The 14,102-nt window shown below is 44.4% G+C and overlaps 1 protein-coding gene across 1 annotated transcript in view; it reads left to right on the top strand.

Moving 5' to 3' along the window:
* The window catches only part of WBP1L (WW domain binding protein 1 like), a 51,764-nt gene that overhangs the window by 25,585 nt on the left and 12,077 nt on the right, over positions 1–14,102 (top strand). The window contains exon 2 of the mRNA XM_057734891.1: positions 12,796–12,898. Within this exon, the coding sequence (XP_057590874.1) occupies positions 12,796–12,898 (103 nt within the window). The remainder of the gene's footprint in view (positions 1–12,795; positions 12,899–14,102) is intronic.

Raw genomic sequence — 14,102 nt, 5'->3', positions numbered from 1 at the left:
AGAGGGAAACAGGCTTTGAGAATGGCTGAGCAGAGTGTGACACAGTGCTTCTTTTTCTGCAAATGGCATATGTTTTGCTGGGACTGCGTAGCACAGAAGACATCGGTTCCCTTGGGCGTTGCGTCAAGGGGGCCCGAATATTCATTTCTGGTTCTCTTGCTTAACACCCATGCTCTCAGGAGCTTCCACTGAACTGTGACACATAGTCTCATTCTTGGTTTCAAATACTGCGCAGCCTATCCTGCGGTTTCCTACAAGAGTTTGGAAATCCCTCGTTACCCCCAGGCAATGGCGTGAATACCTGTGACCTCCCACTCCTCGGGGTGTGGCTCTGGAGTGTGGTGCGGAGGCCCAGGGTAGGCTGGGACCAGCTGCCAACAAAAATAGAGTGTGCAGTCACTCCCCTGCCTTGGGAGTAAGGTTCCCTGTGATGGGCCAGGCTCAGATTGTGCCGGGTTCCTGTAAACCTTTCGTGGCCAGAGAGCCGTTGGTAGGTCTTGCGGTCATCATGTGAAATTACACTGCCACAGCCCTGGCCTAACCCTTGGAGGATCCCTTCACGCTGCTGCTTCTTGTACGGCGTAGTGAAGAGTCACAGGGAGTGTGCAGAAGGACTAGTCCGTGGGGTTACTTGACCACCAGTCACCAAGAGTAGTACTTTCTGAAGGTTTTTGCGTGTCTGATCCTTTGCTAGGGTAGATGCACTTATGAGATTGACTTCATCCTTCTCTCAGGGAATTTACAGAGTGGTTGGGGAGCCCAGGGAATGATCAGGTGACAAGACTGGATGGAACACGATTCTGCACTAAGTTCTCTGGTTCAGTTTGGCTGGAATGGTGGTTCTATACTAGGGGCAATTTTGCCTCCCTCCCCAAGGGACATTTGGCAATGTTTGAACAGCGTTGGTTGTCACAACTAGGGGGTTGGGTGGGGTTTTGCTACCGGCATCTGGTGAGTAGAGGCCAGGGTTGCTGCTAGACATCCTACAAAGCACAGGACAGCCCCCCACAACAAAGCATTATGTGCTTCCAAGTATCAATACAGTTGTTCCTCAGTATTCACAGGGGTTTGGTTCCACAGATACCAAAATCTAAGGATGTTCAAGTCCTTCATATAAAATAACTAAGTATACTTGGCCCTTCCACATCTGTGGGTTCTGCATCTGCGATTCAACCATCTGCAGTTGACCCTGCAGATACCAAGGGTCTGTATCCTTGACTGTTGTGCCAAGGTGGAGACTCTCTGGGCTGAAAACTCCTGCTGCATAGTGCAGGGCACTCTGCTCAGGAGGCAGTCACAAGCCTCAGGGAGGGTGGACTGAGATGCTTTAATAAAGGGAAAAGGGGTGTACTGTTTCCTGCTGCTTTCTAAGCAATATGTATTATCTGTCCAGAGACTTAGAATCTTGACATACTGGTTGCCCCTAATCAGCAGGAACTATGCCTTGTCAAGGACAGGTATAGAGTTCATTTTTTATGGCCAGTTCCCTTCTGGAACCGACATTTTATCTCTTGCTCTGAAAAATCTGGATAACCACCCCCCAGGAGGGTAGGATGTCAGACATGCCCAAATAACTTTATACAGCTTAAAGAACAATTAGTTCTAAAATAACTACAGTTATTTTAATAACAGGCCATATTCTAAGCCCGGTGCCTATTGCTGTGGCCTGGGTTTATTGTAATCTATTTCTGATAACACACAGAAAAGATAAATACTAAATTCTCCCCCTTCTAAATGAGCTGGCATCTCTCTTCATTTTTAGGTGTAAGGTCTTAAAATTCAGACAGTTCTTTAAAGTTATTCAGAGTGTTTTGGAGAGAACCTCTGGATTCTGAAGATGTTTTTGAATCTTGTATCTGTTCACAGGGAGACCATTTTTAATGTAACCCTTTGTCGAGGTAAAAGCAAATAGTTTTCTTGAACAGTGTTGAACTTTTTACTGGCAATAAATCTCTGGTACTAGTCTCTAGACAGGCAGGCACACAAGACAAGTCCCGTTATTATTTATTTTGCTCCTAACAAAAGCCTGCTGCAGTGGGATGGACCTGCTGAGAAAAAAACCAGGTTAAGTTTAAAACTTTGCTTAAAGTAAGGAAGGTCTCTGAGACCCCACGTGTTCTTCGCTGTCCAGTGAAGCTGTGGTGTATCTCTTTTAAAGCACATCAGGAGCAAGTTAACCTTGTACCTTCAGTATTTCAGATCCCTTTGAAAACTTCACCTCTTTCTGGGCAAATAAGTGATTATTTTATTTGATCAAGAGCCATTTATTTGTAAGATATAACAAAGACTTTGATGTGCTGGAACCCAGTCATAGAAAGAATACAGAACCAAAAGTCAGAAGACCAGGGTTTTGGCAGTCCTAATTCTGTCATCTGCAGCCTTAGGCTAAGTGTCAGTTCCTTATTGGTAAGATGAGGGTGGTAGCACTTCTGATCTCTTGTAGGGTGTTGGCTGGCAGGTTCAAATGCAAGGCTGATTGTTAAAGAAGTTTGAAAAGCTTGAGAGTCCTATGTAAATGTGTATTATATAAACTGATTAGATATATGTGTGTATTGTATATATACTATCTTTGCTTTGTATATATACTATCTTTGCTCCAAATTATGACCCTGAGGCTTTGCCACATTATAAATTGTTTAAAAAAAAGGATGACTTCTATTGATTAGACTGTACTTACGGCACAAAATGAACCTGGATATTTTAGGAAGGTTTTCAGCAACAAGAACTGAAACATGAACTTTTTTTTTTTTTTTCAGCCTAACAGTTTAGTAATTACAAAGTTCCTCAAAAGCAAAGTCCATATCTTATCTGTCATTTTTGTGCCTGTCAGCATCTAGCATGAAAGTTTAGGATAACCTCTAAGCATTTTGTTCTTTCCACTAAAATTCAGGCTTTAGATCTAGAAAACGTGTTCTAGCTGTGTGATGGCTCTGAACCTCAGTTTCCTGGTTTCCTATAAAAAGAGAGGAATACATAACATGGGTAAAAACGCCTAGCCGAATGCTTGACGCACACAGGCACTGGGCAGAACTTGGTTCTCTGTCGCATTTCCTGATTGTTGCAGCGGGTGGTTTTCCTGATTCGCTAGCGGTATTCTCATTCAGCGAAGAGGGGCCCTTCTCTTTGTCTAGGTACCTATTTTATATGGTGTGTGTAAGGTGTTGCTGGAGCCTCAGTGTGGAGAGTTCAGATATCTGCCGTTTATGTTTGGGCCTCTGCAGTAGGCCTTAACCCCGGGGTGAGGGGATGAACAGGGTATTACTGAACTTGAGAGCAGGAGGAGCTAATCAGATGCCCACAGGGGCCAGGCAGTGACATGCTTGAATCAGGCAGATGGGGTTATTGGCCAGTAGGGATATCGGGGATGCTGTGGTGGAGCCAGAGCCCATATACGTCTGTGACCCTGGCATAATATGGCGCCGAGGGAATGTGGGCCCTGGATTTTCAGAAGCTGAAAATCTGAATTTCTATATGAATGCTTCTCTCTCTCTTTTTTTTTAATACTTTATTTTTTTTAATTAATTAATTTATTTTTTATTGGTTGTGTTGGATCTTTGTTGCTGCACATTGGGCTTTCTCTAGTTGCAGAGAGCGGGGGCTACTCTTCGTTGTGCATGGGTTCATTGTGCTGGCTTCTCTTGTTGCGGAGCTCGGGCTCTAGGCACGAGGGCTTCAGTAGTTGCGGCACATGGGCTCAACAGTTGTGGCTCACGGGCTCAAGAGCGCAGGCTCAGTAGTTGTGGAGCACGGGCTTAGTTGCTCTGCGGCATGTGGGATCTTCCTGGGGGCAGGGCTTGAACCCGTGTCCCCTGCATTGGCAGGTGGATTCTTAACCACTGTGCCACCAGGGAAGTCCATGAATGCTGCTCATTTTAAGATGTTGACAGTTAATTCCATTTTTTTAAAAAGTTGTTAAAAAAAAAGATACCATGTGGGCATAGAACTCATTAGTGGGCCCATTGTCGCCCGTGGGCCAGCAGTTTGCAACCCCTGCCTTCAAGCAGGAGATGCAGTGATATAGCTAATGCAAAGGAGAGGATTTGCCGTCATAACCAACTGTGGAGACAAAATGACAGAATTGCCCTCCTGCTCTGCCTGAGTGCCACCTGCTCTGACACATGCTACCTGCCATTTTATCCCTTTGCTCTCTGCACCAGCCCTTGCTGAAGATGCCATACTTCTCAGTGCATCTATTCTGTGGCAGAAGAAGCCAGTGATGAGGGATTGCCAGGATACGTCGAAGGAGAAATGTTTTTCTTTCTAAGTGTCCAGGGTTGAGAGAGTGGCAGGTTAACCCAATGTCCTGAGCTGCTGCAGCCGGCCAGACCCCACAGGCCTGCATGCACTGGGATGTCGACCAGTAGCCTTTAATAAAACCATGGGATATGTTGCAACTTCCGATCTTTGCTCTGGGATTTTCCTACCAGGATCAAGTGGCTTTTTCTGAGTTTGTTATTCAGGTTCCTAATAGCAACACAGGAAATGGGTTTTAATTTCTTTGCTGGCTGCTCTGTTTGGGGGCTATGTAATGAGGATCCAGTTGCAACGCAGCTTTGGCTGTAGCAGTACTGGTGTGGAAAGGAGTGTACCTAACTCACGGGTCATATGTTTTTAAAATTATATTTTTTATGGAATGAGGCAGAGAGTATAAATAATTTTATGTGTCTTGATTCTTTCTAAGTGGCAACTCTTGAGGGTAACTGTGTTGGGATGTGTTCAAGATTATAGAAAGAATATTAGACTGTTCCACTTTCAGAGGGTAAGAACTGTGTATACTGTATGTTTGTTATAAATCTATGGCAGTGGTTCTCAAATTTGAATATATGTGAGCATAACTAGGGGAGTGTGTTTTAAAAGACAGGTCTTCAGTCTGTACCCCCCAGAGGTTCTCAATCTACATTTTTAACAAATACCCCAGGTAATTTGGGGCCTATGGACAACTTTGTGAGATGCCCTGATTTGTTCTGCTTCACTGTGTTGCCCTCCCTCAGACTCTTGGAGAGCGTCAGCCTTCGGGAGTCCCCAGAGAAAATTGTTCCAGGAGACCATCACAGGTTGAAGTAAAGGGGCTGGGTCCCTGCTACAGCAGGGGTCCCAGGAACTCCCCTTCAGCAGCACACATAGCAGCCAAATCTTGAAGCAGCAGCTCCTCCCATTGGTTCTAGGCTTTTCTCAAGTGTGTCACTAGCTGCAGGCTTTGGCTTTACTCTTTAAAGTACTTTACAGTTAGAGGATGGAAAATTGGGTGTTCCTGAGCCCAGGGAGCTGAAGCCTAGAGCCCTTAAGGGATAAAGCACACTATCAAATCTGAGGGGTGAGGCTGAATCTTATCAGACTAGATTTATTGGCTTGGTTAGGGGAACATGCCCGGGCTGTTTGTCCTTTCTGAAAATTATTGAACTCAACAAAACAGCATAAAAATTCATTCCTAGTATCCCAGTGCATACAAAGCGGAATCTTGGTTCACTTCTTAGCAGGGGCTTGCCCTTTATCAGAAAGGAAGAAACTGAGCTCCTTTAGCTAGTAAAGCGTAAAGGAGTAATTGTCATGTGTAGTAGGTATTGGAAGGATACAAAAGTAGAATGTGACAATCCCTACCATAAAAGAAAGGGAGATTAGAATAACATCTAGGAAACAATGGGCCAGGACTCCTATGGAATTATCTCTCTGCCTTAGTTTACTTTCCTTCATCCCCAACTTGTCTGTAATGTCCTCCCATATTTCAAAATGTGTACCCTTGGGACTTCCCTGGTGGTCCAGTGGTTAAGACTCTGCTCTTCCACTGCAGGAGATATGGGTTTAATTCCTGGTTGAGGAACTAAGATCCCACATGCCGCCCAGCATGCCCCCCCAAAAATGTGTACCCTTGAACAATTCTGCTTATTTCCTTCAGCTCTTCAAACAGCCTTAAAACCACTAGTAGGAGAAAAAGAAAAAAAACAAAACCAAAAAACCATTAGCAGGAGAAAAGTGATTTTAACTTTCTTATTTCGAGGTAAATTCATAAAACTTTAAAACCTGTATTTTATGACCACCTACAAATCATTTTCTAAGGAACTATACCTGAAAGTGTTGCATTTTCAGAATTTAAGATTCTGTCTAGGATAAAACAAAAATAGCTGATTCTGAGTTAAAGCTGCTTGCCTGTTGTACAAGGCCTATGAGGTAGGGCCTCTTTCTGAATTCTCAGTTCTTTCTTTCACACTACTCTTTCTTAGATTCACTGTACTCAGCCACACAAGCCTTCTTTCTTTTCCTAGAGCACACCAGGTTTATTCCTGCATTGGTGTCTTTGCATACACTTGACATTCCCTCTGCCTGGAACACTTCCCGCAGGTCTCCTGGCTCCTTCTCATCATTCAGGGCTCAACTCAGCCATCTCCTTCTCAGGGAGACCTTTCCTGACTGCCCCATCTAAAGCCCTTTGTCCTATTCTGTTTTATTATCCTTATGAAGCTTATTATGTTAAATTCTAATTTCACTTGTTAATTTTCAGTCTTCCCCCACTAGAATGTATTTAAGATTTTTTTGTCTTGGTTATGCTCCAATTTCAAACAATGTACCCAGATGTGAGTTTATTATTGTCTGAAAAGCCCCTATCTTTAATCGTTTCTGGAAATTTTTCAGTTATCTCTTTAAGTATTGACTCTCCTCCGCTTTCCTCTTTCCTTCTTGAGCTTCATACTTCTGGTTTTCCATTTCTTTGTTTTCTCTTAATTGGTAGAAGCTGGTTGCTGTGTAATTTTCTCAGATCTACTTTCCAGTTCACCAATTCTCTCTTTAACATGGTCTAATCTCTGTGTAATCCACCTGTTGACTTTTTTATTTTAATGACTATTTTTCTACAAGTTTTATTTTTTCCTGAAATCCATTTGGTCACTGTCTCTTTTTTAGTATGTTTTTTTTCTCATGTTTTTCTTTTTGGCTTTAATCATTTGAAACATGTATATGCATTACAGTTTATCTGATCATTCTATTAAGTTTTTTTGGAGAGTCTTATCCACCTATTTGTTGCATTTCCCGTGTCTTGTTTGTGATGGATTATTGTTACATAAGTTTTTATATTTTGTGTGAGCTCATCTTCAACAGAGCTTTATTTGTGGTCATCTTTCATGCCCTGATCGAGGGTAGGTCTCTTTAGAGTTTTACATTTCTTCTGCTAGATGTCCCATTGTGGGACTACTTTTTGTGTTAAACTTTTGGCTTGGGGATTCTCAGACTATGTAGCAGTACAATTCAAATCTCAAATTAGCTTGTGGAAAGGCCTATGGTTACAGATTATTAGAAGAGAGACTTTTTCCCTCTCACTTCAGACCTTTCTTATTGTCACTGTGTGACAACGGGCTAATTTTTTTCTAGTCTCTATCTCCTTGAGGGTCTTCACCTGATATTGGGACTCAATTCCAATTCCCTGTTTTAGGTGGACCCAAGAAAGTAAATAGCCCTTCTTTCCAGGGTAACTGGAAAGGCCTGATCTCATTTATCACTGTAGTTTCTAGTTCCCCAACCCCAGCATTTGGGACCCTACGGCTCTTCCTTGCTTTCTTGCAAGCTCAGCTGTGTAATTAAAAGAATATTATATGTATATATATATACACACACACATATATATAAATCTTTATTGTATTGCTCCTGTTTTATGTTTTGGTTTTTTGGCTGCGAGGCATGTGGGATCTTAGAGGCATGTGGGATCTTAGCTCCCCGACCAGGGATCGAACCCACACCCCCTGGATTGGAAGGCGAAGTCTTAAATACTGGACTACCAGAGAGGTCCCCCAAAAATATTATTATATTTTTAAAGCTACCTACCCAGCTACATTGCCAGAGTCAGGATCTTTTCCGCTAGAATCTCTTGCTCAGCATCCAACACAGTGCCTGGCACATGGGGAAAGGGTATCAATACATATTTGTTATTTGATTTGTAGAAATGGATGTTTCCATTAGGAACCATTCCTTTTCCCTGTAGCAAAGGCCAGAGATGGTGTTCCAGATTCATTCATATCCAGCAGCCAAAGAGATTTAGCGTATGTGCTTTAGCATCCTGTGAAGGATTTCAGTGTTCCTACTTTTCTCTCTTAAACTTTAAAACTTCAGCGCTTTCCTAAGGGCATGAAGATGCTGCTGCCAGTGGCTAGCAGGGTTTTCCAGCCCCATAAATTGGTGAATTAAAACCATCCCCGGGGAACCATCACTGTCCAGTGTCTCTTTTTATGCTGGCACTTTGAAGGTTCTTATGCTGATTAAATTGACCTTTACAGTGGCTCAGCTAAGAATAGCAACTCTAAGACACGGAAACTCTTAAGGAAAATGATGTTAGTCCCGTAGTTTATGCTGCCGCAAAAGAGATGAGATAATTTTTCGCATATGTGCAAAAGGCATACTGTTCATCCTTTTCCATTGTAAAAAATGTTCTTTCCAGGGCAGTGTTGGTCTTGCTTGCTGCTGCTGCTTCATGCCTGTGCTATTTGTTTGGTGACCATATGTGCCCCGTTTCTTGGAGCTGGTGACGGTGGCACCAGAGCTGAAGGCACACCTGTAACAAACGAGGATCTTCATGGCCATCATCACAGTCATTTCGAGGTGAAAGACCTCAGCATAAGAGCATGTGTTATTCACCCAAAGTTCCTTTATGACACGTCTACGTTTCTAGCATTTCGGGGCCAGGAGTTTGTGCAAATGAAAACTTTGCCAGGAAGAAATATCTTTAAAATGCAAATCTCATCTTGTCCCTGCTTACCTAACTTCCCTACCTACTTTTTCAGCCATTTGCTAGCTAAAGGGCTTTGCTTGTACCATCTCCTTTGCCTGAAATGTTCTTCCCACCCCTTTTCCCTAGTCACTAACTTTCTTAACCATCCTGGCAATCTCAGTTCAAGCTTACCCTCCTCACAGCTGTCTGGACCTCCTTGACTAGTTCCTAGTTCTTATCTATTGTAAGTTCTCACCAAATCATATATTTTTCCTTCCTACTTGCAGTTGCATCTATTTGATTACTTTATCATCTTTCATTAGACTTTAAGCTCCATGAGGATAAAGATCGTGACTGTTTTGGCCTTTATTTACCCATTGCGTTCCCCACCACTAGTCCACTGCCTGTGCAGGGTATGTTCTCAATAAATGTGGAAGGAAAGAGTGAAGGACCCATGTTCCACAGTGAGACCAAACACCATCCTGCTTTTCGGAAAATCAGTGTGTGAAAATAATGACCTTTCAAGCATGTTGCTCCTCCTCACTGCCAAGTAGAAAATGTTCCCAAAGTCAAAGAGCTCCACAAGGGCAGGGTCTTTATCTTTTCCATCAAAGCTGAAATGTTGATTTTGTTTGGTTTGGGGCTTTTAAGTGGATTTATTTAAGCATCTGAAGTGTAAAAAGCAAGTGAAGAAGTATAACTTAAACCAAGGAGGCTACAGCTTAATAGTTAAAAGCTCAGGCTTGGAGTCAGATGAATTAGATTGGATTGCTTCCTAGCTGTGTGGCCTCAGGCAAGTTACTTAGCCTCTCTTGACCTCAGTTCTCTTATACTATCCACTTCATAGTGCTGCTTCCAAGTTTAGATGAAGGAAGACTTGTAAGGCATTTAGAACAGTGCCTGGCACGTAGCAGGTACTCAGTACACATCAGCTGTATTATTCAACGCAGCTGATTCTGCCTTCACAGAGGCTGCATCTGCCTTCACAGAGGCTGCATAGCCATTGTTTCATTCAGCAAACCTTTGTGTGCCAAGCACTGTGCTCATTCTTGGGTTTGGGGAGGGGGATTAAGGAGACAGAGCTCCTGCCCATAGGGAGGGTGCAATTTATTCTCTCATTCACCCTTAAGAAGGGGGTGTGGGGTGGGATATTAACTTCCCACTCTTCAAGACTTGGCCTGAACAACATAATATGTGTGTGGTACTTGGAGATGCTTGGAAGAAAAGCAAAGGGTGCTCATAAAGAGTGCTGAGAATTTTTCATTTTTGAATTTTCCATTACATTCTCTCTAGTTCCTTTTTCTATTCTTCATGTGTCTGGAGCAGCCCACATTGCCAGTGAACTTTACTGTTCTGAGAAGTAGTTCTAAGTGAATGCAGAGTGCAGTTTATTGAACAGTCTTTTGTGCCCAGCAATAATAGCTCATAGAATAATGTTGATATTAAGAGCGCAGAGAAGTTAAGTCACTTACACAAGTTACACAGTCAATAAGCATAGTATGAGAGCTGGGCTTTGAACCCAGATCTGACTGAATCTTAACCATTTGGATCTTGAGCTGCCTAGAGATCCTTGAAAACCCTCTGGGTGACTTCCTCATACAGGGAAGTGTGGCAGAGCACCCAGCGATATTTGCACACCTCTGCTCTTTGCTTTGACTGAGAGGAGACATAGATTACAGGAGCTTTTGCATTGGCTCGAGGCTGCTGTCAAAGGAAAGGGGAGGTGGGTAGGCTAATAAAACCTTTGGGTTTAAGGAGACTTGAGTGAGCATCTTAACTAGCTCTAGGGCCATTGAGTGACTTGCCCAGAGTGCTGTTCCTCTGTAATGGCAGAGCTAAGACCAAACCCAAGGCTTCTGGATTTTCCCCTCATACCAGAAAGTCTCCTGCTCTGGAGGAGCTCATGACACTCACATCTCGCCACCCCCTTAATCCATCTTGTCTTCTTTAACTGCCCTTCTGCTTTCCTTCCTCCTGCAGCAGAAAATGACAGTTCCCATATGCTAGACCATCCCAGGAAACTTGGGGACTCTATTTGGGAGGAGGAGAGCAGGGCATGAGAATTATTGGGTAAAAAGCATTTGAGGAACTGAGTTCAGTGATGCTGCCGCAGTCTGCTGTCCCTGGGAAAGTGCAGGCAGAGCAGGGAAGAAGAGCTGGATTCTGTTTATACCAGGCTTCCTGCCTCAGGGGATGGGAGAGCCAAGAGAAAAGCTGACACCAGTAGGTCATGAGGATGCCACTTGTTTAGATTTCCAACACGTTCCATTTCACGCCTCACGGAGGACCAGTTGGCCGCCCTGTGTTCCGAGCCTGGACCTCATCTGGTGAATTTTCTTGAGGCAGAAGTGTCCCTGGATCCTTTCACGTGTCAGGGTATAGGCAGCACGGCCTCTTTTAGAAACTATGTGGACAGTTTGAACTGTGCTCTTGTGAGCCAGGCCAGAAGAATGGCATTTCAGGGCCTGGTAAACTTGGGAGAAACTTTTTGATGTCCTTAGGAAAGCACTGTTTTGTTCCAAAGTCAGAGAGAGTGTGTTCTAGCAAAAGCAGCAAACACAGGTCTGCTTTTGCCACAGGCGTCGGGCCTCAAAGGAGACTTCCCACTGGACAGCCATGCACTAGGTTTGCCGTTTTACTGGCAGACACAGGGAGGCAAAGATGGGAAGAATTCTGTTTGCAATATTGTTGAGAAACCCTCATTGTCAGAGTCGACAAATGCCTTTCCCACGTTTCCTTCTTCCTAAACCCCTTAACACCAGGGTATGAGACTCTTAAAGACCAGGAAACACCTGAGGATGTGGTGGAGACACGCACTGAGCCAGGGATCTGGGTTGTTGCCATGCCCTTTCTTTTGTCCTCTCCTTGTGGCTTCAGGTGCCCAGCCTCCAGCCCTGTAGACAGTCTCTGGAGTGCTTTGTTTATACCCTTGGCCAAACAGACAGCATAGTAAAGCAAGGCCCAGAGAACAGGAACCTACCATGTGACTTGAGTTTCCACTGGCAGGCATCCGCCCGGATGTACGCTGTGGGCAGGGTCAGCCTGTGTAGCAGTGATACAATACTGTGGTTTTAGTTTCTGTGCTGAGCAGGGTTTCCCCTTCCTAACTCTGTGCTGCCTGAAGTTAGGGACAATTTCTTATTCATCACTGTATCCCTTGTACCCAGGCTGGTGCTTGGCGCAAAGACGGTGTCCAGTCATTGCATGTGTTACTTCTTTAGAATAAATAAATACCGAAAGCCAGACCTTCTAGGTCTCATCATATGCACTGTGGCCCAGAGGATCTTTGAGGCTGAAGTGTAGGTCAGCTGGTGCGGTATTTCGTATCTTAACTACGAAATATTAAAATAAAAAACAACCTTTCCACCTCCATCCCCATCCACCCGTGCGGTGAATAGAATTTGGTAAAATGCTAGATGGTTACACAGCAGTGCCCTTTCTGTAGCTGTCCCTGACAGGGGACAGTGTGACTCCTAGATCCAGTCAAAATTATTGAGATCATCTGATAAGCAAAAAAAGATCCAGCAAATTGAAATTGAACTAGGTCACCTGAGCAAGTCACCCCTTTTCTTAAGACCGAAAGAATTTTAGCAAGTTTTTTAGTCTTCTTTTGAATCACACTGTAATTAACCATGGAGATCATGTGTTTTGAAGGGAGGATGGACTGACTGACCAGATGCCAATCCTAGAATACGTACTGCCTTAATTATTCCAGGAACTTTCACAGAGAAGCCGGTTTTATTTAAAATGTACAGACAATTGCAGGAGAACCATCATGTTCTTACTGGCCGAGAACTTGGAGTGTTTCTGCTTGGATGTAAAGAAAGCAAGGAGGAGAACTCTGCTCTCTTTTTCTGTCTGAGGAGAACTCTGCTCTTTACCAGTCAGCTTTGTGTACTGAATCCTCTTCCCCCTTTAATAAACCATATTATTTTTATTAAATCTGCTGTTGTTGTGTGGTTCTTTCTTTTTTTCTTTAATGGAATAAACATTGGTGCAAACCGTTTTGGTGGAGGGTGGGCAGGTGACCAGGAAGAGGGGGATGAGAAGAAAAGTGTTTAAAAGCAAGAATCTAATATGCTAAAATGTTTTTTGATTTCTTTTAGGATAAGGAAACCTGCGTGGGTACCAACAATCAAAGCTACATCTGTGACACAGGACACTGCTGTGGACAGTCTCAGTGCTGCAACTACTACTATGAACTCTGGTGTAAGTCCTTGCCTGGGGATGTCTTGGCATCCCAGGGTCTTGGTTCCTGCCTCTGCTCATTTGGAAACCACAGTCTGGTCAGCCCTTTTCTTATGCTGTCAGTGGCAGTGTTGGTGAGCAGAACCTGCTTCCAGGTTCTAGAAGTGACCCCTCTGTAGAGGAGGAGAGTGGTGGTGCTCTTTGGACACCATGGACTAAGGACTGGAGAACGTGCTCTGAGCCTTCCTAAGAAGCCATGGTTAGCAGGTCTGATGCAGAAGCTCCTGAATGGGGTTGTCTGATCCCCTCTCCCGGGTGTGCCAAGCAGTGACAACAACTTACAATCCTCTCATGGGCCAGCCTAGATGCCCAGGTTGGCCATCTTTGCAAAGAGAGGTCTGCAGCAGCCAAGCTGCTGTGAGTGCTGGGCTGCACTCTGCGGGTGGCTGTAATGCCGTTTTCTTGGAAGAACCACCAGGGCTTCCAGAATTCCCCATAGATCATGAGGGAGCTGCCTCTGTTTCTGAGGGGCCCTCTTAAAGGGATAATCTTTCTCTAGGTTCTTGCTGACAGAGCCCTCCTGGAGAGAAGGAGTCTAGAGGTTCAGCCCCTTTTCTTCCTTGCTTCCTTCCCCAGATTGCAAACTGAAGTGTCTGGAGGCTTCTCCAGTCTACCTAACCTGTTACTGTCAGCTCAGTGCCATGTGGGGACAATCCTCGTCTTGCCACTGGTTTGGTGGAGGCCAGGACCACCTGCCCCTTCCAGAGTTGCACAAGGGTGGTGACATAGCCATGGTCTTCAGGGAGGGACCCAGGCTTGGAGAGTTCACCGAAGCACTTCGTGCTCTGATCTTCTGGGAACTCAGACGAGACACTGTAGGATGATAGACAAAGAAGGGGAGGATGGGAGAGTCCTAAGGGCAGAGAGCGGCCAGGTGACCAACATTGCCGTGGTTCTCACAACTGTCTGTTGACAGAGGAAACAGTAGACCATTTCCCCAGAGAATTCTAAGCCCCCATCACTCCCTCCATTTGGAAACAAACTTTGCGATTGCTTGTCAACCACGCCCTTACCATCACCACCATCTCTTCCCTTTCCCCCTTCTCCTTTCTGATCTCCCCATTCCCCCCACAGCAGTGATATATGCTCAGAAAGCAGCTAGAAGGGCTATTGTTTGAAATGGAAAGGAAATTAGGCTCTTGGCTGGGAAGCCTCTCCCTCTAAA

This window comes from Hippopotamus amphibius, chromosome 5 (assembly GCF_030028045.1).
Source record: "Hippopotamus amphibius kiboko isolate mHipAmp2 chromosome 5, mHipAmp2.hap2, whole genome shotgun sequence".
Taxonomy (NCBI): Eukaryota; Metazoa; Chordata; class Mammalia; order Artiodactyla; family Hippopotamidae; genus Hippopotamus; species Hippopotamus amphibius.
This window is presented reverse-complemented; position numbering and strand designations above follow the sequence as displayed.